Source organism: Phocoena phocoena, chromosome 21, assembly GCF_963924675.1.
Source record: "Phocoena phocoena chromosome 21, mPhoPho1.1, whole genome shotgun sequence".
Taxonomy (NCBI): Eukaryota; Metazoa; Chordata; class Mammalia; order Artiodactyla; family Phocoenidae; genus Phocoena; species Phocoena phocoena.
Window position 1 is genome coordinate 31,628,907 of NC_089239.1, and position 27,563 is coordinate 31,656,469.

General features: G+C 40.0%; 1 protein-coding gene across 1 annotated transcript in view; it reads left to right on the forward strand.

The window, feature by feature from the left end:
- Positions 1–8,571: 8,571 nt before the first annotated feature.
- NEIL3 (nei like DNA glycosylase 3) overlaps positions 8,572–27,563 on the forward strand; it is a 41,751-nt gene continuing 22,759 nt past the window's right edge. Inside the window, exons 1-4 of the mRNA XM_065899982.1 lie at positions 8,572–8,727; positions 17,970–18,097; positions 25,406–25,540; positions 25,852–26,065. Of these exons, the coding sequence (XP_065756054.1) occupies positions 8,572–8,727; positions 17,970–18,097; positions 25,406–25,540; positions 25,852–26,065 (633 nt within the window). The remainder of the gene's footprint in view (positions 8,728–17,969; positions 18,098–25,405; positions 25,541–25,851; positions 26,066–27,563) is intronic.

Consider the following 27,563-nt stretch of genomic DNA (forward strand, 5'->3'; position numbering starts at 1 on the left):
TGCTTCCGCTTCTCCAAATGCCTTGCCGTTCCTAAAAGAGCACACAGCCTGCTAAGGTCTTAAGAGTTTTCCAATAACTTATTACATGAAACTGGCAGTCATTTGAAATAACAACAATGAATCTGCAATTAGGAAGATTGCAAACCTCTTACAGTCTTCATCCTTGGTCTAAAATGACCAAGTCCCTGCCTAAGTTGCGACCTGAAAACTGTTAAGATTTCTGTGTTCAGCTTTTACTCCTTTAAGGAGGGCACCTCACTAAACCCTTCCCCACATTCTGACCCAATCAAGGCAAATAATAGTTGCCTTTTTTTTGCCTCAAGTGGCAATGCTGCCTCTTAAAATTATCTTTCAAGTGTACAACGCGATGATTTTTTCTTTCTTTTTTTTAGTTGGAGTATAATTGATTTACAATGTTGTGTTAGTTTCAGGTGTACAGCAAAGTGACTCAGTTATATATATATATATATTCTTTTTCAGATTCTTTTCTCTCATAGTTATTACAAAATATTGAATATAATTTCCTGTGCAATGCCACATTTTTGAAGAAGGATATCCTTGATGTAACTTCTCACTAGAACAAATGTGGTTCCCGCACCAGAAGTCTAATGTTTATAGTAATTACCTTCTGAGACCTGATTCCTTTCTGTCTTTCAGTTTGCTCAATAAAACTTAGTTTATGTTGATGGAGGTATTTTAATTCTTTTCATTAGTAATCTGATAGGAAACACCCTGCAAAAATGGTTGGCAACCAAATGACAGTGCCACGAAGCAAATATACAAAAGTGCTAATGTTCTTAATCTTTTCCAAAATTGCCAAATACTACATATTTCAAAATTCTACTATGAAGCTTTAAAGTTCACTTATCTTATGATGAATTGCATAACATATTTAACTGACTAAATAAGATATCTCTAGAAAATGCCATAGTACATTTTTGGTATCCTTCTTTTCTTAGGTAACTAAATACCTCGGAGTTAGTTGAACTAAGGTCCTTTAGAGGTTAAGTGAAACTTTAAAAGGCAGATAATTTTATCATATAAAAGCTTTTCCAGAGGGAAAAACTGCACAAGTCATTTTATGAACTTAATATCTTGATATTAAATCTATATAAGGACAATACAAACGAAAAAGGAAAATAGTCCACTTCTACACACAGATAAGAAAATACTAAATAAAATATTAGCCAAGTAAACATTGTCTGTTAAGAACAATACAGTGAATTTGTAGGAATTATCTCAGGAATGGTACAATGGCTTACCGATCAAAGCTTTATCAATGTAATTCATCATGACAGTGGACTAAAAAAAAAATTTACCACCTCAGTAGATACAGAAAAAGCATTTCATAAATTTTACACTTATTTAATGAGAAAACAAAAGAAACTAAGAAAACGGGGAGCAAATATGATGTCTTTAACTTAATAAAAGTCTTCATTGAAAAGACTCAGCTAGACAGTGTTTATCGAAGAAATTTTGAACTCAACAAAGCAAGGATATATTTTATCACCACTGCTATTCAGTATAGTACTGAAGGCTCTAACCAACACAATGGGATGAGGAAAATAATTAGCAATGATAAGACTTGGAAAGGAAGACATAAAACTGTCATTATTTGTAAATGATAAGATTATGTAGAAACCCCAACAGAATGAACAAATTAGTGCATCTAATGAAAGAGTTAAGTGAAATTGCCAGATACAAGGTAAACTTTAAAGATTAACAGCGTTTTTCGACACCACTGGTCTCAAAATATTGGTTCCTCTAAAATTTGATAAATGAACTTTAAAAAACGTATCATTCTTATCTTCAAAAAGCAAACCAACTCATTTTATGAGCCCAGTATGATCCCAGTGTTTATTTATAACCTGCAATTATGTACTTTACAAACAACGTAGTGTAGAGATTGACAGCAAGATTGCCTTGGGTTCAAATCTTGGTTCAGTCATTTACACCTGTGTGAACTTAGACAAGTTACATAACCACTCTCTGCCTCATTTTTCTTGCCTATAAAATGAGAAGAAAAAAAATTACCACTTAGGATATTGTGAGGATTAAGTGAATTAATACTTGGAAAGCATTTGAATAGCACAAAGTTGGTGTCTCATAAAAATTAGCTATTATTATTATTATAATTATTATTATAGAACTAATGTATTAATACATTAGGTACTATTTGCCTAAAAATTAAAATGTTAAAATAAAAAATAAGTATTTATGGAAGCGCTAATATTTTCTTCTCTTCCTCAATCGGGTATACTTTACACTGGGGTCCAGCACCTTACATAGTAAAAACCAACTAAAAATATAAGAGAAGATAATATGCCACTCAAAACATCAACCCAAACTATGAAATCCTAGGAATTAGACCAACGAAGAAAACACAACATCTTCACAGAGACATTTATAAGATTTCTAAAGTTAATCAAATGAGACCTTAATAAAAGAAGGCATGTTAACATTGTAAAGCTATTAACGGTTTCCCATTTATCTATAAACTAAATGTATATATATAATCAGTATCTCAGAATTTGCAAGAGAACATGAAACTGATTTTAAATATAATGAAGTTTACACATTCATACAAAAGCTAATATAATTTTGAGAAGGAAGACTAAAAGTGGAAACTCATGAAATATTCAGACACATCATAATATCACAGGACTAAAAATAGTGTTGAATTGGTACCCGAACAGATAGATCAATGAAACAGAATAGGAAGGCCAAACAGACTTATGTACAAAGGATAACTGCATGTAACAATGATGGCATCATAGATAAAGGGCCTAAATGTAAACGTAAATGTTTTGGTCAAATTTCCCGAGGGTAAGTTGCACAAGGAACCGTCCCGAGGTCTCAGTGGCTTCCAACCAGAGTCATTTTATTTCTCCCTCACAAGTTTATGATCAAAGAACTTGCATTCAGTCAGCCAAAGGTAGTCCAGTGGCCTGTCCTGCCAATGCTGTGGTGAAGTCTATTCCTTTATAGGGACACGTGGTAGGAACGGGTTAATAATAGTGATATGAAGAAGTGAGTGGTAATTAGGAATAATAATCTATCATAATAAAACTATAAACAAAGTTAATAGAAAAATGTAGGAAGGTATTTTTATGACATTAAAATACCTTGGACTAGAGAGGGGAAGCATAAATTGTAACGTAAAATACTGATAAATTCGAATAAGTCAAAAGTAAAACTCTCAAGTTTTAGAGAAAGTTAGCTGATGTATGATGGACTGGGAAAGGAAGTTAGCATTATACAGACATTATTTCCTGGACTATAATAAGAACTCGCACATACCAAAAAAAAACTATAGGTTTCAGGAGAGTAGAATTTTTTTCCCTGCCTCAATCACTGTTGTGTCTCCAGTGCTCAGATAAGTGCCTGGCAATGTTGACACCTGCTTACTGTTTATTCTGCATCAAGATTCACTTCCCATCTGTCCTGTTCTCCGAGACAGATACATTAATTTCCTACTGCTGCTCTAAGTAGTTCATGTTTAGCAGCTTACAATAACACAAATTTATTCTCTAACTTTTCTGAAGGGCAAAAGTCCCACAGCAGTCTTACGGGCCTGGAGTCAAGGTGTCAACAGGGCTGCTCCTTTTGGAGGTTGCCTGCGTTCCTTGTTCCCTCCTCCGTCTTCAAAAGCATCATTCATCTCCTTCACTGACTGGGTCTGTCCTCACATTACCTTTTCTGTCTTTGACCCTCGTGCCCCCTCTTATCAGACCCTTGTGATTACACTGGGTGCACTCAGAGAACTCAGGATCATCTCCTCATTTCACAATCCTTAATTTGATCACATCTGTCCAATCCCTTTTGCCATTTAAGGAAACGTGTTCACAAATTCCACGGATTAGGTCATGAACATGTTAGGGTTGGGGGGAGCCTTATTCAGCCTGCCGCACCAGGCTTTCTCAACCTTGGTACTGGTAGCACTTTCTCGACTGGGTAATTAACGATCTGCTGTGGTGGCTTGTCCTGCGCGTTGTTAGATATTTAGTAGCATCCCTGCCCTCGACCCATGAGATGCCAGTAGTACCTCTCCCCCTAGTTGTGACCAAATGTCACCGGTTGAGACCCACTGCTTCACACCATTCTGGGGATCATTTAGTAAAGCTAAGCATGTCCATCTCCTGCATAGAATTCTCTATTTGTTCCCTTATTACTTTCAACAGAATACCCATACTTCTTAGCATACCATTCAGGTTTTCCATCATCTGGCTTTGCTGACTTCTCTCGGCCCCATCTGCCCTCACTCCCTATCCTCTTGTCCTCCAGATATTCTTGTGGTCCCCCCAAATATGAGGTTCTCTCACACCTCCTGGCGTTGTAAAATATGTTTCCCCTTATTTGCCTAAAAATCCCCTTCTCCTATCCTTTATGCAACAAACTTTTATTTATGTCTCCTCAAAATTTAGCGGAGGTGTCGGAAAACCGAGGTCTCCTCCCTGTGTCTGCCGGGGGCACCCTGAGGTTACCTGTCAGCACGCTGGTGTTTATTTCCTCTTCTCGCTGCACTAGTTGGTGAGCTGTTTAGATCTCTGACTTATATCTGTATCCATGGATCTAGCACTCTTCCTGCAACAAATTAGGTGCCCAACAATTGCACTGCTTTTTGAATGAATGAATAAATGGCGGATTTCATGCCTCAACTTGAATACGCTCTCCAGTGCCTGAGACCGATGAAGAATATTGCTCCAAGATATTGACAAAAAAATAACCTGCTTTTCTATTTCAAAATAGAAAATGAATTAATTCTCCTGTCCTCTCTTATGGAGAGAACCCCTCACAAAGAGATTATCTGGGTTTTTTTAATGAGTGTTTAATAACTATTTAGTTATTATTTTCCCCCAAATTAAGTTCATGCGCAGAAACTACCTTTGCTTACTAAATATGCTTAAATTAAGAGATAAATCAGAAAAAAATCCCTTCCATGGAGAATCTGGCAAAACCAAAGCACCCAGTCCTAGGTTTCACATCACTGTGAAAAGGCTAGGTATGTCAGGGTGGTTTCGTGAGTTACCCAGAAGCCCATGGTTGATTCTGCAATATTAGATTTTGACTCTGCAAGCAGAAAACTGTCACCTGGCACTTCCAGCCTTCGTAATGGAACAAAATCCACTGCTTTGCAAAGTCCCAGCGTTTGGTGTATGCTTCAGACAATGAAAGCGTCAAAAATGGGTTCTGCTGCTGTGCATATTCTTCTTGTAATCTAACGTTAAGAGTTTCTCTTGGGCTTCCCTGGTGGCGCAGTGGTTGGGAGTCCGCCTGCCGATGCAGGGGACGCGGGTTCGTGTCCCGGTCCGGGAGGATCCCACATGCCGCAGAGCGGCAAAAAAAAAGAGTTTCTCTTAATGGGTATAAACTGGAGACTCTAGTAAATACCACTGAAAACACCTGCACGTAATGTTCACTAATGACCTCTATTCAGAGCTAAAAGTAAGAGGGTGTTCAGAGAGGATGGATGTTATCTCTCTACCTGTTAAATATATTCAAGTTATTTATGTAAAACACAGAAATTAACGAAATTTCCCCCGTGCTACATTTTTATCATTCCAACTAAAAATCTGCACACAGACCTTGTAAGGAGAAGGGTAAAAACAAAGTTTCATTATCCAGAATATGTTAAAACTAAATATGCTAAAGGAAGGTTTTGAGATTGCCTTTAATCCCCATATAAGACTGACTAAAAGGTGCTTTTCCTCTAAACCACCACTTCATAAGTTGTTCCTAAAAATATTTGATCGAGGGCTAGTGTCATGGAAGTGATGTGGGTGAAAGCATTTGGCTAAGACCTTGGCTTGCCTGGTTGAATCCCAACTCTGTGACCTTGAGCATGTTACCTAACCTCTCCATGCCCCTCTCCGTTCCTTCATTTGTAAAGTGTACCTGGAAGGTTTCTTAGAGGGTATGCATTCAATTAGGACTTAAAAATTGGGAGAATTTCAGTAAACTGGGATGAAGACAAGGATACAAAAAGGTGAGAGTAACAGCATGAGCAAAGAAACAGAAAGTGCAGAGCATGTTCTGGGCAGAGCAAATCGAATTTATCTTAATTCCTTGAATGTGTAGTGTGTGTTTTCAAAGTGCTTTCATATATGTTATGCTATTTGGGAATTAAAACAAAAAAATCATGTGGAGGTTTATAAGAAACGTATATTTTATTTTACATAAGAAAAAAGTGTGTTTTAGAGAAAATGAATGACTTTTATAAAGTCATCAAGTAATAAATAATGCTTAAGAAGAAATAGAGTCTATACCAGGGAAGGTTTGCTTGCAATGGTGAGATGACTGTTTATAAACACTGCAGATGCAGAGTGCATGCGATTTCACTCTTAATTGCATGTAAGGAAGGATAAAAAAGAGAAGTATCCAAAGACTCAGAGTCTCGTCACAGATCAACAAAATCTGGCTTGGCCTTGCAGGGGCACATCAATGACGTCTCTCAGTGTCTTCAGCGTCACTCCCCAGCTCTTACTCAGCTCTCTGGAGAATGGTAAACCTAATTCAAGTTAAAGATTTTACTTGATCCAAATGTGCCCCAGTACACAGCAGCTAAAGAGAGTAAGTTCATGATGAATCAGTCAGATGAATGAAGATTGTGATGGCGTTAAAATATGTTCACAAGGTATTTGGTACTCCTCCCTTCCAGGCATAAAGCTTAATTCCCCTCCTTTACCCGTTGTGGGCTTTACCGAATGACTGGATTCTAATGAACTGAAGGAGTGAAGGTGTGGGTGTGCCACTTCAGAGACTAGGTAGTAAAGGCCATTACAGTACAGCTTCCTCCTTGCCTTCCGGCTTGGATCACACACGGTGGGGATGTCACCTGCCATGTCAGGAAAACAGCCAAGCAAGCCTATGGAGAGACCCATAAAATGAGAAACCAAAGCCTTCTGCCAACAGCTATGCAAGAGAGCCATCTCAGAAGTGGATCTCCCAGCTACAATCAAACCTTTAGATGACTGCAGCCCTGGCCAATGTCTTGGCTGTAATTGCTTGACAAGCACTGAGCCAGCACCACTGAGCCAGACCCCTGCCAACTTTTTGACCTGCAGAAACTTTGAAATAACAAATGGGACAATTTGTTAGATAGCAAAAAATAATGAATAAAAAGGTAAACGTGAATAAGGTGTATGAGAATTGTTTTCCATCAAAGGGCAGAGATTACGACTGAGTCTGGGTTGTAGGGAATAGGATTCTTGATTATTTAGTAACTTGACCTAAAGAGTAAACAACAATTAAACAAGAAGGGCTTCCCTGGTGGTGCAGTGGTTAAGAATCCGTCTGCCCATGCAGAGGAAACGGGTTCGAGCCCTGGTCTGGGAAGATCCCACATGCCTTGGAGCAACTAAGCCCATGGGCCACAACTACTGAGGCTGCGCTCTAGAGCCCGCGAGCCACAACTGCTGAAGCCCATGTGCCTAGAGTCCTTGCTCTGCAACAAGAAAGCCACTGCAGCGAGAAACCTGAACACCTCACTGCAACTAGAGAAAGCCCACATGCAGCAATGAAGACCCAACACAGCCAAAAATAAATAAATTTATTTAAAAAAAAAAATTAAGCAAGGAAGTACAAAGAATTCTGAACCTGATCCAGCGAACTTTTGACCACTAATCTCTCCCTACAGAAAGACTTACTACTTTTCAAATTTTTGAATTCAAGTCTTTAGTAATATATTCTAATTCAAGTCTCTACTACATATATTTTTCTGGTTTAACAACAGCAGTGGTATGCTTATTAAATCACTTATAAATTGACACTGTGTTCTAATGTGCTGTGTTTTAATTTTCAAAAATGATTCGATTTTTTCATTTTTTAAAAAAATTGTATGCAGTCCTTATCTTTATGTATTTACATGCACACATCCTTGTGTAAATTTGAAAAGCTATGCATTGCCCTCTGATTTATATAGAGCCCTGACTTTTACAAAGCAATTTCAAACAGCATTCATCCCAAAATAGAATTGTTGCATGAATTTGGGTAGGGTCTCGCTATATTTTAATATACACACTAAAATATATTTGGCATATAAGGCCACGTTTTCTAAGACATGCTAAACCTATAAGAGAAAAAGCAAAAGCTGCTTGCTCTAAAACCCTCCCCTGACTCCCTCTGCGCCCACCCACGTCCAAAGAGGGCAAGCAAAGGCCTGCCAGGCAACCTCGGATTTTAGGACAGAATAAGAGGATAAGGTACAAAATGTGGGTGTACAGAGCAGCTCAGAGACAAAGGCAAAACCTCACAGCAAAGAACAAGTTGGAGCTTCTGAGGTTCCAACTGCCTCCGCTTTTACGACTCAGCCCCGGTGGGTGGCAGATGGGCTCAGCCAGCGCTCACGTTTCGTTCCCTGAAACCCCGCGTCCGGGCCCGGGGCGCTGAGCCACTGCGCCTGCGCCCGGGAGCCCTGCCCGCGGACGGGGGCGGGGCTTCCGGGGCGGGGCCGGGCGCGCGGGAGATTTGAATCTCCTCGGGGCCGAGGTACGTGCTCGCGCAGACGTGAGGTTGCGCGGCAGTTTTCTCAGCGGGGCCTGCAGCATAGTGGGACACAGGGCGGCCCGGGAAATGGTGGAAGGACCGGGCTGTACTCTCAATGGAGAGAAGATTCGGGTGCGAGTGCGCCCGGGCCAGGCGGTGACGGACATGCGGGGCCGAGCGCTGCAGAGCCCAGGGGGGCCCGGCTCGCCGCCCTCGGCCTCTGGGGCTGCGGGCTCCTCACAGGTAAGCCGCTCCTATGTCTTGCGAGGGGACAAGCAAGGCGACGTGGAATAAAAACCCCATCGGGTTTCCAGGGTCCAAAGAGTCATCTCTTTGTTCTGGCTCAGGCTCCCTGGGGCCCGGCGTTTCCGAAAGCTGACCTTGACGTCACCGGAGGGAGAAGGCCGTGCTATTGCGCCTGCGCAGTTGAGAGCAGCTGGGCCGGGGGCTGCTGGGCTAAGGCTGCCGTGGAGGGGCCCGGGCGGGGAGTGATGGAAGATGTTTTATTCCAGGTCGCTTAACCTCTTTACAGCCCAGCGAAAGGTGGTTCCTTCTGTGTAGAGCTGCATTTTCTGCTGTTAATGTTATCAGATCTCCGCAACCCCTGACGCGTTTTTTTCTTCACATTTTTAAGACAATAAGCTTTGTAGGATAAAATTCTAGCTTCTCGCTTGCCTAATATTCTGCAATTGAAAATGTATCACAACTAATATATAATTCTGAAATTTCACATAAAAGATTTAGCACCAACCTTCCCACTCAACTTAATATTGCCGTCTAATGAAGGGGCAGTGAAACCCATTTTGGTTCCCTTAAGTGGATTTATTGCTTTTTAAAGGAAATTGTAGCACAGCTTCTTGCCACTCAGGCATGCATTCCAGATGGTGTGGTATTCATTTGGTAAGAATTTAGAACTTAGAACTAAATTAGAATTTAGAATTTAGAACTAAAAATATTCTGATTAAGGCATCATGCCTTAAAAAGCCTTTTAGATGTACGGATGATTGTATTTCATGGATGCATGCAGTATTGCGCTGTACTTCAATTTCTCCTGCAAAGCTTCATCATAGCCTTTGGTCCTGGAAGAAAAAGTTGCCTGCTATGAAATTAGCATCTGCTTACAACTTGAAAGAAATGAGGTTCTAAGTCTGAGAGAATAAATTTTCAAACTTGGAAAAAGAGTTAGTTTTGCATCTCCTTCCAGTTGCCAGTGTATTTTATTTATTTTTGACTTTATATGTCACTTAGTACTCTGCACCTATTCTTTTATTGTAGCGTTTCTCTCAAAATCATTTCAGGGTACCACAGAGATGGATCTTGAGCGGTCTCTTAAGAATATTAATGTTTAGAAAAATCATTCAACAAAATTTTGAATACTCAAGGAACCAGGGGGGAACAAAAACTAACAGCATCTTGTGGAGTCTATTCTTTAGTTGGGAAGATACACAGACATTCATTAAGTAAGAACAGAAAGAAACATAAATTGATAACTTCTCTAAAGAAGAGATACACGGTTCCATAAGAACTTACAGGAAGTTCAGGGAAAGCTTTGCTGAGAAAGTAACAGTTAAGCTGAGGTATGAAGGGTGAGGCAACCTGAACTGAAGGTTGGCAGGCAGAATGCTTCAGGCAGAAGAACAGCAAAGGAAGAGAGCTGTGCATACACGAGGGATCGAAAGAAACCTGGTGTGGCTGGAAAAGAGAGGATGAGATAGAAGGAAGGTGGTTTGAAATAAGACAGGATTGGGATTGGTGAGTCGGAGTCAGATGCTGGGGATCTTTGTAGACCTGGGTAGGGACTCTTCATTTTAGGAATAATGGGGCTCTTTGAAAGGTGATAAGATCCATTGACACTTTGAAAAGATCACTCTGCCTTGCAAAGGTGAGAAGAGTGGAGGAAAGGCAGGGTAGATGCAGCTTCCTCAGTTACACGAGGACTGTAGGAATCCCGGGAGGCCTGCCTGGACCTTGGAGGAGGGTGCTGGGGGCAGAGATGAAGAGAAGGGAACAGAGTCGCTATTTCGGAAGTAAAGGCAGTAGGGCTTGGTAACTATGGCATGACACGTTACAGATATCGTCATTGACGTCATTCAACAATAATATATTTTGTATTAGGTCTTAAACTTGCTCCCGAGGATACAAAGATGAGTTAGATAAACTTCCTTCTGTGAGAATCCCACTTAATGTTTTAACTAGACATCACCTCGTTGGTATTTAGGCCCAAACAGCACGAACATTCCCTTTAGTTTGTGATTCTCTTTAGTAGCAAGGCATAAAGTGCTTTTGAAGAACGGTTGCATTTCATTTCTTTACAAGAAATAATAACCCAGTGATAAAGGATTAACCTGATACTACAGAGGAGGAACGTGAAGCTCAGAGTGAGTTTAAATGTTTAAGTTGCCCCAGATCACGTGACTAGGAAGGGGTGAACCAGGGTTTGACCTCCCTGCTTTCAGACTCCAAAGCCTACACTCCTAAGCGTAGATCCCCTCAGTTATAAACAGTTCAGTAGGAAAATGGCTGCTTCATTGTCAGGAGCACCATGTTGCTCAGCATATAGTGGTGATCACTTGTTAACCCGCGAAGTGAGACCTTAGGTTTTTGTCTGTGTCTGCCACCATTTCTAGTCTTGTTCTGTTTGGCTGATTCTCTTACCTAATCTGATCATCCTAATGGCGACCATTCCCATGTTCACAGTGCAGCCTGATAATGTAACGCACATGCTTAGTCAACGTTTGGGCAATTAATATCACTTGGCAGCATTGCTAAATGAGCTATATACCCCTTAAGTAAAAAGCCTTGAACATAAAGCTGTTATGCTTAATATCTTGACATAAAGAGGTATTAAAAGTTAGAAAAGGTCTTTATGATTGGGATCTCAGGAACCTGGCTCTGTGGGAACTGGCTTTGAAAATCAATATGGAATGAATAACCCCTTTGTGGTTATTGGGAACATTCTAAATATTTTGCCATGGCTTCACTTTCTGGGCCTTTGATCTAAAAAGATAATAATCTTTATCAACATGAAGGGTTCTTTGCATTTTAGAGGGTTGTTCGATCCATAGTAAACTGCGTCAGAACATGGTAGGTTGTCACAGATCTCTGGCGTGATCATTACTGTAACAGGAAATGATCCCGTGTTTTCTGGGCCTTTATGCCAGAGTTAAAGCTATTTAAAGGCGTCTGCTACTGGCTTGAAGTCATTAGTCTTCACAAGGCAGCAGTTGAAAAATAACTGCATACAATCTTCTTTATATTGCAGTAAACAGGAAAAATACAAAGGAGAGTTAAAGAAATACTAATTATCTATTTAAAATAAATGATTTAAACTCCAGATAATCACTTTACCAAAAAAAAAACACCTCCGTAGCTACCGCCATAATGAACCAGTTACTGTGGCATATAGCCTTCCTCTTTGCTGCAGTTTGACAAGTCCACAGAGAACACGTTTTAAGGCATGTCTTCCGGTGACAAGCGATCCTCATTGAGGAGAAGAAAGGCTACAGCCATAGAAGGTCCCGGCATTCGCTAGTCCTGCACGCGCTGTATCATTTCTCTGAGTTTTGATCCACTGTCTTGTCAGCATAAAATTATGCAACTCTGTAAGCACATTGCATAAAACTCTGTTGGAGCTTTGGAACCTTATGGTACAAAGCAACAGTGGAATGTAAATGAACATGTCTGGTTAATGAGCTATGAAGAGTTAATCCTCCGATTTTAATTGTTGGGTGGATACAGTATTGTAGTGAAATTGGTATGTAATCTGCGCAAGTTTTCGATCTCCTTTCACAAAACAGGACAGGAAACAGTTTACTTGTGTTCATTTCATTTGAAACATGATCCTCTGGCTACTCCTTCACTCCTTAAGGTTCGATACATGTAGCTAGCTCTTCCTACCCTTCTTTTTTTTTTTTTTGTGGTACGCGGGCCTCTCCCTGTTGTGGCCTCTCCCGTTGCGGAGCAGGCTCCGGACGCGCAGGCTCAGCGCCTATGGCTCACGGGCCCAGCCGTCCGCGGCATGTGGGATCTTCCCAGACCGGGGCACGAACCCGTGTCCCCTGCATCGGCAGGCGGACTCTCAACCACTGCACCACCAGGGAAGCCCTCTTCCTACCCTTCTTGATCTGCCCTTCACTGTGCCTGGAGCAGAGTAGGCGTCTCATAAACATTTGAATGGATGGAGAAGAGCAAAGTTCTGAATAGTGCAAAAGTAGTTTTGATGAAGGATTTAAAAATAAATGCAGTTCAGAATCTTTCTTTATGAGTATGTGTTTTGTTATGTATGTTAAATGGAAATTCCTATTACAAGAAAATCTTGAAGCCACATAGTAAACGTTTTCCTCCCTCCTTTCCCTTCTTCATAGTGGGGGGAAAGAATCATAGCTCATTTTTATTGCCAGTGTGTAAAGGAAGGAGCTAATCCACAGAGATTCGTTTTCCAGCCAAATGAAGCTTATTTGTTTACATCCAAAAAGGGGTTTTAAAATTGCATTATAGTACTTACTTACCTTCTTCAGTGGATACTGATAATGGTTTCACCTTAATGACTCAGGATCATTATCAGCATTCAGCATTATATAGAGTCATGGAACAAGGGTCAACAGAGAACAGGTAACATACGGATGAGGAAACTCAGGGAGATGACTTTCCATGGCCACTGGAGCTTTCACCAAACAACGAAGTATTGGGGGTGATGTAGAGAAAAGGACATATGATTATCTTGATTTTGAATTCCAGCTCCTTTGTTACTTCCTCAGCTGGAGGTGCTTATAACTTACATCTTTGCTTATTTGGTCAGGATTAGATTAGAGGACATATAAAACTCTTAGCTTAGTGCCTAGCGATGTAAAGTAAACGTCCTGGTAATTGTTTGTTCCTTTTTCTCCCACATCAGGGCTTTCTCACCAGACCTATTTATCAGAGGCATGATCTATTGCCTTATGAAGGTGTGTAATCTTTTGGTGCCCTCATATTGTGTATAAAGCATTTAGCCTCTGAGTAAGCGCTTACAGCCTCTCCTCTTACAAAATTGTAGAATATATTTTGATGAAAGGACCTAAAGATCTCTATTTGGGGGCTTAGAGACCATTTTAAAACTAGGTTCTTTGATGGTCTAAATTGGTAGAGAAGTGACTTCTGATTACTGGAAGTTTCGTTGTATTAGGAAAGTAAAGCATGTGGGAGACAAAAAGGAGGACAGACTATGAATTTTAATATGGTATTATTTTCTTCCTCTCTGGGGAAAATATGTAACCGCACTAGAGCTGAAACATTTATCTATGGAAAAGTCTTATTCTGTTCTGAAAAGTTCATCTTCCTTGTTCACCCATGGATAGGCAGGATAAATGGTAATCAGCACAATAAATCATGTGCTGTCTCTGAAGATATGTGTTGTTTTGACGATTTCATATTAAGCTACTTGAAAATGGGAACGTGAACCCTTCTCAATCATACTTAAAATTGTGGCAAAGGAGATTTTCCTCTCTATTTCAGGGAAAAAAAAAGAAGGATGAAATGTTCAAATAATACTGTAATAGGATTATAAGGGCCCAAATGAGAAAGCCACGTATATATTGGGCCATTGTGTATGGTTACAGCAAAAATAATAGGCTTGTGGAAATTAATTTTTGAATTTGTCTGGACAGCTGAAGCTTATACAAAGAGGTGATAACCCCAGATTCCACAGTAGGGCAAGTGAATATCTTGTAAATCTTTGGTTTATTGCAGAAGCCTTTCCCAGTTTGTACACAGGCGCTCTCAAAATAAATGGGACAAACCATCACAGGTACACCAGAATTTCCCCTAAATGGAGTTTTTAAAAAACAGTTAAAAATATATGCAGGTGCTTGAGATGGGCGATTATAAGTTGAATTTTTTATTTTGCCCTGAGTATATTATCTAAAGCTGATTATTTTAGAAATGACAGTGTACTGGGAATCAGGGGATTTGGTCAGGTGCTCACGTGATAGACCACTGGATAAAAAGATCTTTTTGTATCACCTCAAAACCCAAATAAGGTATTGGAATAGATGTTTTCAAAGCAGCCATTTAAATGCTAAGTAAGCATCTTAAATAAAAACCGGGACAGGCTGGGACTGGCTGCTGAAAATACATTAATCTCTTCCTAAACCTTCCCATAAAGTTCTTTTTACTTTATGGGAAACTCTGGTAAATATAGTATTTTACATCCATCTAGCTTTTGGTAGTCATGAGAATTTGGTCCTCCTATATTTAAGCCTCACTCCATTGAAGATAATTAGAAAATAAGAGACTAGGGTGTTAATAATTTTCAAAGGAGATAAAACAGGTGGTAGAGTAGAAGTTTTTGCCAAGAAACCTTGGGAAAGGTAAAGCAAGATGGGGATGATGGGTGGGGAAGACAGCAAGCCTGTGTTTTAAAGCCACACTCAGTTTTAAGAGGGGAAGAAGGAGGGATCTGATTAATCCCACAGATGTTTCCTGAATTCCAGGCATTGTGTGAGGCTCCCAGGGATATTAAACACCAGAGTTACTTTTCCCCAGGAGCTTATGGACAAATAAGGGAGAAACACAAGTCACAGACAGATCTTCATTTAGTTTGTTAAGTCCCATCATAGTGGTTGGTGAAAACACTGTGCTGGGTTTGGCACTTTGAAAACCTCAAGATGATTCCTCTTTCCAGTGGGGAAATTCCAGTATCAGAGAGAGGGACACACAATACATGTGAGCAAGGAAGAGGTTATACTAACATGTCATTTTAAACCCAAGCACCTCATCAAGTATTAAATAACGAATTCTGGGACTTCCCTGGTGGTCCAGTGAATTGGCACTAGAGTTCATCCAAGAAAGAGAAGAGGAATTAGAGGCAGATGTTCTGAGGACATGGTGACATGTGTCCATAGTTCCTGATGCTAGAATCTCCCATGGGTTTTTTGGGGGTTTTTTTGTTTGTTTGTTTTTTGGTTCGTGCAGAACTGCAAGGCTGTCACTATTAATTACTCCCGTGCATTCGTTCATTGGTCGCTCTAAGTCTGTGATTGATTCCGCAGTTCTTATTTTGCAAAGGAGAGATGTAAAGCCAGTTCTCTGAACTTCAGGCAGTTTGGGAAAGTTTGGCATTGGCTGTAGCCATTACAACTGTGAATGGATTTCGTGGAAGAATAGTGTCTGTTCATGCCTTCATCTGCTTGGGCTGCTATAACAAAATACCACAGACTGGGTGGCTTAGACAACAGAAATTAATTTCCTTACAGTTCTGGAGGCTAGAAGTTTAAGACCAGGGTTCCAGCCAGTTGTTTCTGGTGAAGCTCTTCCTGGTTTGCTGATACCACTTTCTTTTCACATGGCCTTTCCTCTGAGTATACAGGAGGAAGAGAGTGTGTCCTCTGGTGTCTCTTCTTATAAAGATACTAATCCTATTGGATCAGGGTCCCACCCTTATGACCCGATTAAACCTTAATTACCTCTTAAAGGCCCTATTTTCAAATACCGTCACAATGGGGGTAAGAATTTCAACGTAAAGAGTGTTGGAGGGGACACAATTTAGTCCCTAGCAATTTGCAATCTTTTTTTCTTCTTTTTAACATCTCTTATCCCTTTATCCCTTTGAGCTAAATACTACAATTGTGTCTTTTTTTTTTTTAACAAGGACCAATTTAGTCAAATAAAGAATAGAATGAACATATCATCTTAAATATATAGGATGACATGTCTGTAAACCAAAAGTCTGAGAGTCACTGAATGGTAACATCCTAACATAAGTGGAGGGAAAGTTGTGATTTGCTCACAGACAGTATCTAAAACTGTTTTATCGTTTTATGATACCCGTATACATACTGCCCAGCTTAAGAAAAAGAGCATTATCTATGTCATCATTTTCTATGTCATTATGTCATTGTTACTTGGAAGGCTAGTCAATTGATTTCTTTTAAAAAAAAATGATAGGTTGGCAGGGCTTCTCAAGGGATATCTAAACTCAGCCCATTCCTTTCCTTCACCCACAGAAGAACTGAGATTTTATGTTTATAATTTCCTTGATCTTCTTGATAATGTTCAGTTCATATGTTGTAATTCTGACACTATGTTGTTTGGTTTTGCTTGCTGATGGGGGAAGGAGTAGTGGGTTTCTTTTTCCTTTATTCTGAACATTGCAGTTGGGGAGGGAGAGAGGAGCAGACCTCAAATCAGATCCCCCTCCTCGGGGGACCCCAGGCTTTATCTCTGATCCCCCCCGTATCCCACAAGACCATGAAATTGAAGCGCTCATTCCTTATGTCTGGTAAAATGCCTTTCTGATAGAAGCTGGCTTCTTACTTTTGGGGTTCTCTCTCACTTTTACTTGGTTTTTTTTTTTGTTTGTTTTTTGTTTTTAATTTTTAAAATTTTTTTGCGGTGTTGTGGCCTCTCCCGTTGCAGAGCGCAGGCTCAGCGGCCGTGGCTCACGGGCCCAGCCGCTCCGCGGCATGTGGGATCCCCCCGGACCGGGGCACGAACCCGTGTTCCCCGCATTGACAGGTGGACTCTCAACCACTGCGCCACCAGGGAAGCCCTTTACTTGGTTTTTGACCTCTTATTATTCCTTACTGGCTTACAAGTCAAAATGCCTTGTTTCCATATTTTATCCGCCATTTTTAGCTGTTTGTATCTGAATGCTCTTCTGAGGACGTTGACCGCACGTTGGAAATGAAAGACTCTGTGCCCTAGTTTTCAGCTTTAAAACATTCACATCATTTTTCTGTGCTTTTCATGTGCACAGAGCGATATGGTCCTGGAAGAAGTTCATTTTGATTGTGTGCCAATGACTTTTTTTCCACTTAATTTTTATTTGGCCTCTCTCTTTTTATTATTTATTTATTTTTGCGGTACGTGGGCCTCTCACTGTTGTGGCCTCTCCCATTGCGGAGCACAGGCTCCGGACGCGCAGGCTCAGTGGTCATGGCTCACGGGCCCAGCCGCTCCGCGGCATGTAGGATTTTCTCGGACCGGGGCACGAACCCGCGTCCCCTGCATCGGCAGGCGGACTCTCAACCACTGCGCCACCAGGGAAGCTCTGGCCTCTCTCTTTTTTTTTTTTATGATTTTTTTTTTTTTTTTTTTTTTTTTTGTGTGTGTGTGTGGTACGCGGGCCTCTCACTGCTGCGGCCTCTCCCGCCACGGAGCACAGGCTCCGGACGCGCAGGCCCAGCGGCCATGGGTCACGGGCCCAGCCGCTCCGCGGCATGTGGGATCCTCCCGGACCAGGGCACGAACCCGCGTCCCCTGCATCGGCAGGCGGACTCTCAACCACTGCGCCACCAGGGAAGCCCTGGCCTCTCTCTTTTTAAATGACTGCCTAGTAATTTGACAAAATGTATGTAAACAGCTGATTACGTTACTCGACTTGTTGGAGATTATTCTTCTCATTGGATGTACCTGGGCGTGAAGTAATATAAAAACCTTAAGAATTAAATTATGACTTTTGTTTCGAGTTTGTGTGTGTTTACGTATGTGTATGTATTTTCTCCTAGGCTGCTGCACTGAATAATAACAAAGATTCCAGCCAGAATTTCTTGAGACTGTTTAATGGGCGCCTTTACAGTGGCGTGGAAACTTTGGGGAAGGAGCTCTTTATGTACTTTGGGCCAAAAGCTTTACGGTAAGGTAAATCTGTACAGTACGTCTTATCTCTCTATGTTTAGAGATGTGTAGAAGGCTTTTCTTGCAGTTTGCTGCATGTCACATTTAAATACATAGAAAGTACTCCATTTTTAAGAGAGCTCTAATACAAGAGGTTGAGATTCTATCATGGAAAGCAATAAGCAGAAGAAGAATAAATTGTGATGTCATCGTTCCTTGGAGGGTTAGTCAATTTCTTTCTTTTAAAAAAAGATGACAGTCTGGCAGGGCTTCCCAAGGGATATTAGAGCATTACAGCTCTGTTTTGCCCCTCCTCAAACTCCCCGGGGTGCTCTTTTCCCTCTAATTTCCACCAAATATTTATTGCATTTAGCAACATTATTCTCTTTATATTTATGACAGCTCCTCATTTGGTTTGAATGTCTCTCTAGATTTTTACATTTTTCTCTCTTCCTTCTTTTTCTGAAGCCTTGTACGGAAAGGGAAACTTCTTTATAGATTTCAGAACTTTCCACAGAAGTAACCGGTTCTCTGCTGTCTCACAGTGCTTATGGAAATTCATTGCTAACACATTGGTTGACTTAATGATAAAAATGTCGAAATGTATGTAATCACCTATCTAATTTTTGCAAAACATACAAAAAGCCAGTGGATTAATATGTCTGTCAAATCTGTCTTCTCGGAGTTTAGCCTAATCTGTTGCAAACTGTAAATTTGAATCTTTATTAATGTTTCCTTAAGGTATTACACAGTGTTCACCTGCTTAAGAGTTCTGTTACCGGACCCCATGCTTCTAAGTGAAGGTGAATAATGGTTGCAAAGAGATAATATGACTCTATGATTGTTATTTATTGCATCTCTGCATCTATTGCATGTTTAGAGTACTTCAGACTTTACGTGATTGCTTTTCCTTTGACGTGGTCTCTTCATTGTCAGCAGCTGCTGTCCCTGGACAGCGTTGTCCCTTCATGGTTTTTCTCAGCCTGGAATTGATAACATCAGCACACGCCTCCTGGTTCAGGCAGCAGTGATCTACTGCAGGCTACATTATTGTGGTAAAGATTGATTGATGTGATTGAAAATTCTTTGCTCCAAACAGAGTAGGACACAATGGGATCCATGTAAGATAGTTGAAAACATTGGTATGTTATTGATTCTCTGTTGTGAGGTGCAGATTTATTTCTATAGCACGAGAGGGAGGTTTTTATCAAGTGTTCTCCACCAGACTGATAAGGGGGGAATCATTTCTCAGTGCAGCTGTCAGCAAGTGTTCCATGAAGTTCTAAACAAGGGCAGCTGTTTCCTCAAACTAAGTAACTAGTACCGTCCCTGGCGAGTACGTGTCTCAGTACATGGATGGGGACCAGTGCGATTCCTACGGCCTTGACTGCTGTGTGATGTAACAGTTCAAGGTCGTTGGCAGATCAGCTGTTTGAATATGAAGTGAACAACCTAAAATCACCTGTATTCCCTATCACAGTTTAACATCAGTTAGGAAAATGCTCTCCTAACCTGTGCTTCTTGGGAGGATGGATGACAGTGTCAGAGAAATGGGGTCCTGTGTAAGGCTGCAGGTCTGTGAGCGTGAGATAGAAATGTAGTCTTCATTTCTGACCTCTGTTTCCTCCCCACCAGGCTGGTCTGCTCTTTAGAAGGCCGATAGTAGGAAACATGCTTAATGATCACAGTTTTCCCTCAATAGGCAGCTTTTCACAACTAAAATTGCCCATGGATTTAGTACATCTTATAGGCCAGGCCATGAATCTTCCTGGGATTCATTTGTTAATGAAAGTAGAATATAGGCCTAGCCCTCTGGAAGAGAATCTGCCATGTAAAATCCACACTTCAGAAAGATACAAATTAGACAGTGACTATTTCTGTTGCTAAAAGATGTATCAAAGTGCTCAGAATAGTGCCAGAAAACAATAAAAATGATTTGGTGTATGTTTATTTTAGGAGCGTAGATGTGGTGTTAGGTGTGATTAATACCTATACTCTTTCTGAACACTTTACAGAAGCTCTTCATCTGTAACAAAAAAGAAAGAGGCATGTTTAATTTTTTGTTAAACATGTATCAAATACTTACTAGAGCAAACTGAGAAACAGTGAACAAACAAGAATAAATTTATACCTTCACAATCCCACTACTGAATAGAATCTCTATTAACCATGAGTGCATGTATTGCCGGTACTATGTGTGCATGTATTTGTAACTCTGTTCACCCAGACATGCCCATCCTACAAGCTGCTATTTTCAGTCAAAATGAATGCAGCTTATATCGTGAACTTATATATACACATATTTTTTAAAATGAATATCTTTTCTAAAACACTTTGGTGTTTCCAACTTATGGTTTATATGACTCCAATTGTTTGCAATTACATGCATACTCAGAGACCAGAAACTGTATCTGAAATATCTTGGAGGCTTTGCCATTTTATTGAAGCATTATACATAATCAGTTTTGTAATTTATTGGAGCTTGAGTGATATGATCCTCTAAAGAGAAATGCAAGAGATAATGTGACAGTTCTTTCTGGTTTGCTGAAAGGTCTTTAAGGAATCCATGATACGCTACTTATAAGAGGGTTTTAGAGCTTAAACATAGTTTTGTAATCTGTCACATAACATGTTAGGAAAAGTTGGAGTGTGATAAGGACTCCAAATGAAATTTTATACTTTAGAGTAGTGAATACCTACTGTTTGTCCAACATGCCCACTTGTCTTTTGGGGACAGCATTTCCTCTGGAAACTGATCATCTGGTCACAAGAACCAAAGAATTCAAGTTGAATTTAGCATAATCTTACTTAACTTTCTCTCCCACGTAGTCGGTTGGGTCAGCCCAAGTTCTTTTGTGAACTTTCTCAGCTGGAGCTGCGGCGGATTAGGCTCTCTGTGATGGAGGAAAGCTGGGGCTGTGAGGCCTTAAGACTTGTAAGTGGGCGTTGGCTTGTCCAGAAAGACAAGGTGATGGAAAATACAGCCAGCCTCCATAAAGCAGAGAGAATCCCAGAGGCATTTTAGCTCCTAATTCCCTCTGTTGCTAAGATCCAGCCACATTCTTGTCTTTCCTGCAGTGTGATTCTTCAGCCTTCCTAAGACTCCATAAGCTACCAAATATCCCTTAATGCCTAAACTTTTTGAGTTGGGTCTCTGTCACTTGCAATTTAAGAAAACTGACCATTAACGTAATCTACAGGTAGAAAAATACATATTTTTAATTTTTTAAATAGTAGCTTTTATCTTGTATTTCAATTACCATAATGCTTTCATGCGTAACTGGAGAAAATATGGAAATCTTTACCGCTGTCATTTACGTTCCCTTCTGCACCTGACAGCCTACAGGGTCACTAGTTCTGCCGCTTTCCTTTTCTTGCTTCTTTTCACAGTACACATCATTTTATTGCAGTTTTTCCCATATTTTAAAGTAATATATAAGCCAATTGTAAAACCTTAAGATAGTTCCAAAATATCTAAAGGAAAAAGTAAATACCACCCATAATTACTACTGTTAAAAAGAAAACACTCAACAGTTTTTGTAAATATCATAGATAAAATATAAATTGTATATATACCATATATAGTTTATGTTACATATGCATGAATTATAATATGATATTGCATGTTATGATTTTTATATAAACAAGAATTTTAATTTATATTTTTCCCTTTTACATAACATGCGTATTGCATTGGTCAGCGTCAAAATGTACATTATTATTTTTAATGTGCACAAAGTGTTCTACTCTATGGATGTATCATCATTTTTTTAGTCAGCTACCTACTGACTACCTACCCTGCATATTCCTGTCCCTAGGGAGTCTCTCCACACTCAGGTCCCCCAGCTCTCCGGTGGCAGACTGCTGTTGCCTGTTACTCAGTGAGAGAGGTTCGTGATGGGGAAACAGAGGTTCTTGTTTCTTCCAGACCAGCTTTAATTTTGGGCAGGCCCTGAGCATGTGGGCCTCAGGGCTGCAGTTTTCTCAGAGCTGCTGCCCCTCTCCTCCCTAAGGCAGCCGTGCTTCCTTCGCTGTGTGGGTGGCCTTAGGTCAGAGAGTTTCCTCGCTCTCTCCCATGGGACTGGTGCCTGGAGTATCACTGCAGGAGTCTGCACCAACGTTGATTCCCTGCCTCATGCCTAGAGGCAGATGGCTTTTGCTTGGGCTCGTTCTGAACAGCAGTGCACTTGGCCTGGGCCTGGAGGCAGAAGGGTTTCCTTCCCTCCCCAGTGGCAGACTGCTTGCTTATCCTTGTTACCTGGCACAAGACTTCCTCTGCCTGCAGGTAGTTTCCTGTTACTCCTTCAGGAACGGACAGCTTTTTGTTTGTACCTCTCTATTGGCTAGAGCATCTTAAAACTTTCTAAGACCTCTGCTTCATGTAAGAGGCATGATCAAGAAGCAAGGAGACAGGGTTTCATGCAGGCAGGTCCCATGTCACCAAGGGTGGCTCTTTCAGGTCCCCTGCCATGACTCACATCTTACTTGTGGGCAGCTAACTTGTGGATGCCCGTGGGAAAGAGCTTACAAGTGAGGGCACACTCTCCTTGTGTCTGGGGCTCCAGAGATTCTAAACCGTCATACTAGCCACACTATTTAAAAGTTTGTTGAAAATATTGGCTGTTTTCTTCTTATCCATTTCTGCAGTAGCTGTCTCTTTCTCCCGTACTCTTCACCAGATGGAATAACTTGTGTGTCTGTCTTTCCACAGAGGGGCTTGTCACTCTTTGGAATTTATTTCACCTGGCTGCCTGCAATGTCTTGTCTCTGATGGGCTCAAGAAAATTTAGGATTTTGTAAATACTGTGATTTTTCTCTCCTTATTAGGGTAGGATCCATATTCACTTTTAGCTTCTATATCCTAAGTAGAAGCAGAACTCCCTTTTTCCTTTTCAGCATGGTTAAGACCATTTCTTTCTTTTTATAACCTCTTTCTCTGAGTTCCCAGCATAAGTTTTACAATCTTTATATTCAACTGTTTTACACGCTAGTATCCGTATGACACTTTTGACCACGTGATAATCTTCATAAGCAGTTGCCTCGTCTGCATGTGTGGTTGTCATTAATCTGAACCTGTGACAATACTGTCCTTGATGCTATTTATGTTTGGTTAAGGAGGTTCAGATGATTCTGCTAGTGATAACAGGAAGAATGTGGCTGGTGGTTAAAATAGTATTGGGTCTTATTTATTGATTTGTTTTAGGCAGTTATTTCTAACTAGAGGAATTTTCTTACTATCACTTCAGTTTTTAGTTTGAACATAATTTTTATATTAGAATTTTGGTTGCAAGCGACAGAAGCCCAACTTAAACAAGCTTAGTAATTATTTATTATAAGAATATGGGTGTCTTTTGATACCGGAAGGTAATGCAGTCAGGCTTCAGGTAGAACTGGAAGCGAAGGCTAAACACTATGAGGACTCTCTGCATTTCCTGATTCTGTTCCCCGCTGAAATCTCCTGTCGTCTGTGTCTCTGCAGACAGGCCTCTCTTGGCTTTTCTGGTGCCCGTGTCAGGACACATTACCCTAGACAGCTCCCATGATAGATCTCCCAATCCTAACGAGAAACTGATCTCTCTGTGTCCCGGATAAATTCCTCAGGAAAATGCTGATGAATCCAGCTTGATCCAGGTTTCCATTCCTGAATCAGCTGTGTAAAAGGCAAGGGATCAGAGGAAAGGACAGAGGCCACCCCCGGCTGGGCCTAAAGCCCGCGGTGGGCAGGCCGTCGTGTTATGCAGAGTGAATGGTCTCAGGTAGCCAGTTGGATTGGGAGTGGATGGAGCTTGAGAGGATCAAGAGATAGAAATATAACAGTACAGGTGTTTACTGTGCCTTGAAATTTTTCATGGTACTGATATGTTTTTCTTAGTTTAAGATAAAGGGTACTTAATAATAAACACAAAATTCATTGGTTTATTGGGGCTCAGTCATCATAACATTTTTCTATTTCATAAAAATTCATAAAAATAAAATTTATTATAAAAATAGTTATTTTTATGCACATTTCCCCCTGAATAGATTTATAAGACCCAAAAAAGGCATACTTCTTTGATTTGGGGTTCTTACTGGGGCTACTCCTGCATTTGAACTGGGTCTTAACCTTTGAGATTTTATATGTAGATGCAGTTTCATTATAGAAAGTGAGTTAGAATCCACTTTAGGATCCATGCAGCTGAAAAGATTTTAGGTATGATGGCTTCTGGGCATGACAGTTGTACACCTTTCACTGGCGTTGAACCTTCGTAGGCTAAGTTATGGAGTACTTACGGGCACACATGTTTCCTGTCAAGAACTGTGGGGCGTGTAAAATGCATTTATGATTGACAGTAGGGCGCACAGCGTTTAAAACCCACATCTTTAAAGTTAGACTGGTTAACCTTGTACAATGCTGTAACATGGTGCTTTGGAATTAGAAGCACAGAGCAGTAACGTTTGCTGCCAAAAGAGCCGTATTTATTAACTCAACAAAGCTATAAGGAGAAGGGTTTGAAAGGCAGAAAACTATTTCATCTTGAGAGTCATTTCTGATCTTCATCGTCAGAAGTCTCGTAAAACCACTTTCTTTTTTTCTTTTTTTAAAACTGGACATACTAATCAATCCTATAAAAACTGAAAGGCTATGAATTTTTCATCACTGCACTGTGGCTTTCAAGTTAACCGTAAATATTTACAAATCCCCTCTTCCCAATACCTACAAAGGCAGAAGGAAACTAAAAGAATGGAAGACAATAGCATTTTGACTTGTTCTCTTTTCTTTTAATATGAAAGATTTTGCAAAAATTTGTTTCACTGTGTTATCCCGAAGCAGGGGGGTAGAAAAGAGTAAGTGTCTTAAACTATAGATCTCATTTTGGAACAGGTAAACATTTCCAATCTACTGTAGCTAGAAGTAAGGAATGTGAATGTTGGTGGCTTTGTAGAATTCATAAAAACACCAACTACAGGCAATTTAAATTTAGCCTTATCTCACCCCAAGCTTTTGAATCAGAGAAAAAGCTGAGAGCCAGTAGACTGTGGTGTGAATAAAAGGTACCTCATCTGACAAGAAAAGAGAACAGGGGTGTGTTTTCTTGGGCTTACTGTCAGGGCCTTATTATTTCTCTAGGAACTTATTTTCTTTGTGAGTTGAAAAAATGATTGCCATATCTAGTTTTATAAGGATACAAAGCCATTAACAAAAATATGATATTAGCTATCACTTTGTGCCCTTGAAGTGTCTATTGTGACTAACATTTGTTTGCTTATATTCCAAAAAGTGAAGGAACAAAAATTTCATGCATGATATACTTACTGCCGCTCAAAGATGGGTTTGCTTTTGTTCTAGGATTCATTTTGGAATGAAAGGCTTCCTCGTGATTAATCCAGTTAAGTCTAAAAATAAAAATGGACTTTCTCCTGTTTTTGAAGTACAGCTCACCAAAGATCTGATTTGTTTCTTTGACTCATCAGTAGAAATCAGGTAAAAGATTGAATTAAAAATTGCTTCAGCTGCAAAACTGCAAAGTTGGCTCTGCAGTTGGGTTTGGGAATGTCACATGTGAAAATAAATAAATAAACAAAAATTTTCAAAGTAGTTTATAACTGATAAAACGTCATTTTAAAAGATTCTTCAAATAACATGTTTTGTTAGGGTCGTCATTGTTTGGCTATGTAACTCTTATAAGCTGGTTAACATAAAGTGTTTATGTTTATATCAAAGATCATTTTAAATGACACTTTGTGAATTGTAACCAGGCACATGATTAACGTGTTTTCTATTCCTTTCTATAGAAACTCAGCAGAAAGCCAACAGAGAATAAGAATGATGGAAGAATTAGATGTATGTTCACCTAACTTCAGTTTCTCAAGAGCAGAAAGTGAAGTGAAAAAGCAGAGAGGACGGATGCTGTGTGATGTGTTAATGGATCAGAAAGTGTTACCCGGCGTGGGAAACATCATCAAAAATGAAGCTCTCTTTGACAGTGGTCTCCATCCCGCTGTTAAAGTAGGTGTTAAGTAGTTTTTAAATGATTTCTATATTTTGAAATACTGTGAAGGGACCAACGTGGAACACTTAAATCGGCATGGCAGTAACACATTCTCCCCAGACAGACTTCCGGGGTCTTAGCTCACGCCAGCTTCTCTGTGAGGCCAACCCTGGCCTCTCTTTTAAAAATTGCTGTGTGCATCCCTGCCACCCACTTCTTCCTCCCAGGCTTCCATAACTTGCTTGCTTTTTATTTTTCTCCACACCACTGATCACCTGATACTTACATGTTATATACATTGTTTAGGATCTGACTTCTGCTAGAACACAGTCCCTTAGGAGGAAGGTGTCTGTTTGGTTCGTTGATGTATCCAAGTATCTAGAATACAGTGTCTGGCATTTGGAAGGCATTAAATATTTGTTGAATGTATGAAAGAGCGAAGCTCACAACTTTCTTTTACTATCTGGCATATTAAATTCACACTCGACACACACTCATATATTCCTATTTGTACTTGTTCATGACATTAGAAAATGCTGTTTTGGTGGAATGGTAAGAATGGAAGTCAGGTAGCAGAGAATAAGGAATAAGTGATTGGTGAGGAAATGCAAACAAAACTTAGAGTGATTGTTAAAATAGCTTAGATTGGAGTGAAGGGAAAATATTAGACGGCTGGATGGAGAAGTTGGGACAAGAACTGGATTTTTAGGGTTTTTTTTTTCTTGTTCTTCAACTGGAGTGACATGAACTTATTTATATGTTGGGGAAAAAAACCAAACTGGCCGAGAGGGAGGGGTTAAAATTGTAAAAAAAAAAAAAAAAAAAAAAAAAAAGGAACGGTGATTAATAGGACCAAGTTGTAAGAAGGTCAGAGCGGTTAGAACTCAAAACCAGGTGGAAGGATACATATATTTTCGTTTCCAGGGAAGAAAGCTACATTAGGGCTTTTATCCAGACCCAAATAGTCTCTATTAACTAAACCATCTTTCACGTGATTCCAAAGGTACCTATTTATTTTGTGTAATTGCTTCCCAGAGAGTTTTTATAAAATTCAGATCAGTAGGAAATAAGTTTTCAAAGAAACCAGTTAATAATTGTTGTAGATTTGGTTCTGTTTTTTGACACTTGGAACCTGCTTGTCAAATTTCTGTAACATGGGAATAATGAAACAGAATTTTAACACTAATGAGCTTATGAGCTTTCTAAAATCATCTAGAACTCTATGGAAAATATTTTGAAAAAAGTACCCAGAGTGTTGTTAACCAGAACATTGTTGTTATCTTTGATAAACTGACAATTTACTTTTTATCAGTACGTCCTCCCGGCCGGCCGTAATGCGTGAGGGGGTTAAAAATTAATCTTTCTGAAGCTTAGCTATTAGCCCCCTAAAAGCACACGCACAATGATTGAAAAAGTATAATCTAGCCTTTTAAGATGTGACTGAACGTAGTACGTAAGATGTGGTAAGAAATAAATGAATTTGAGAAGTACATATGTTTTAAACTTTAAATAAAT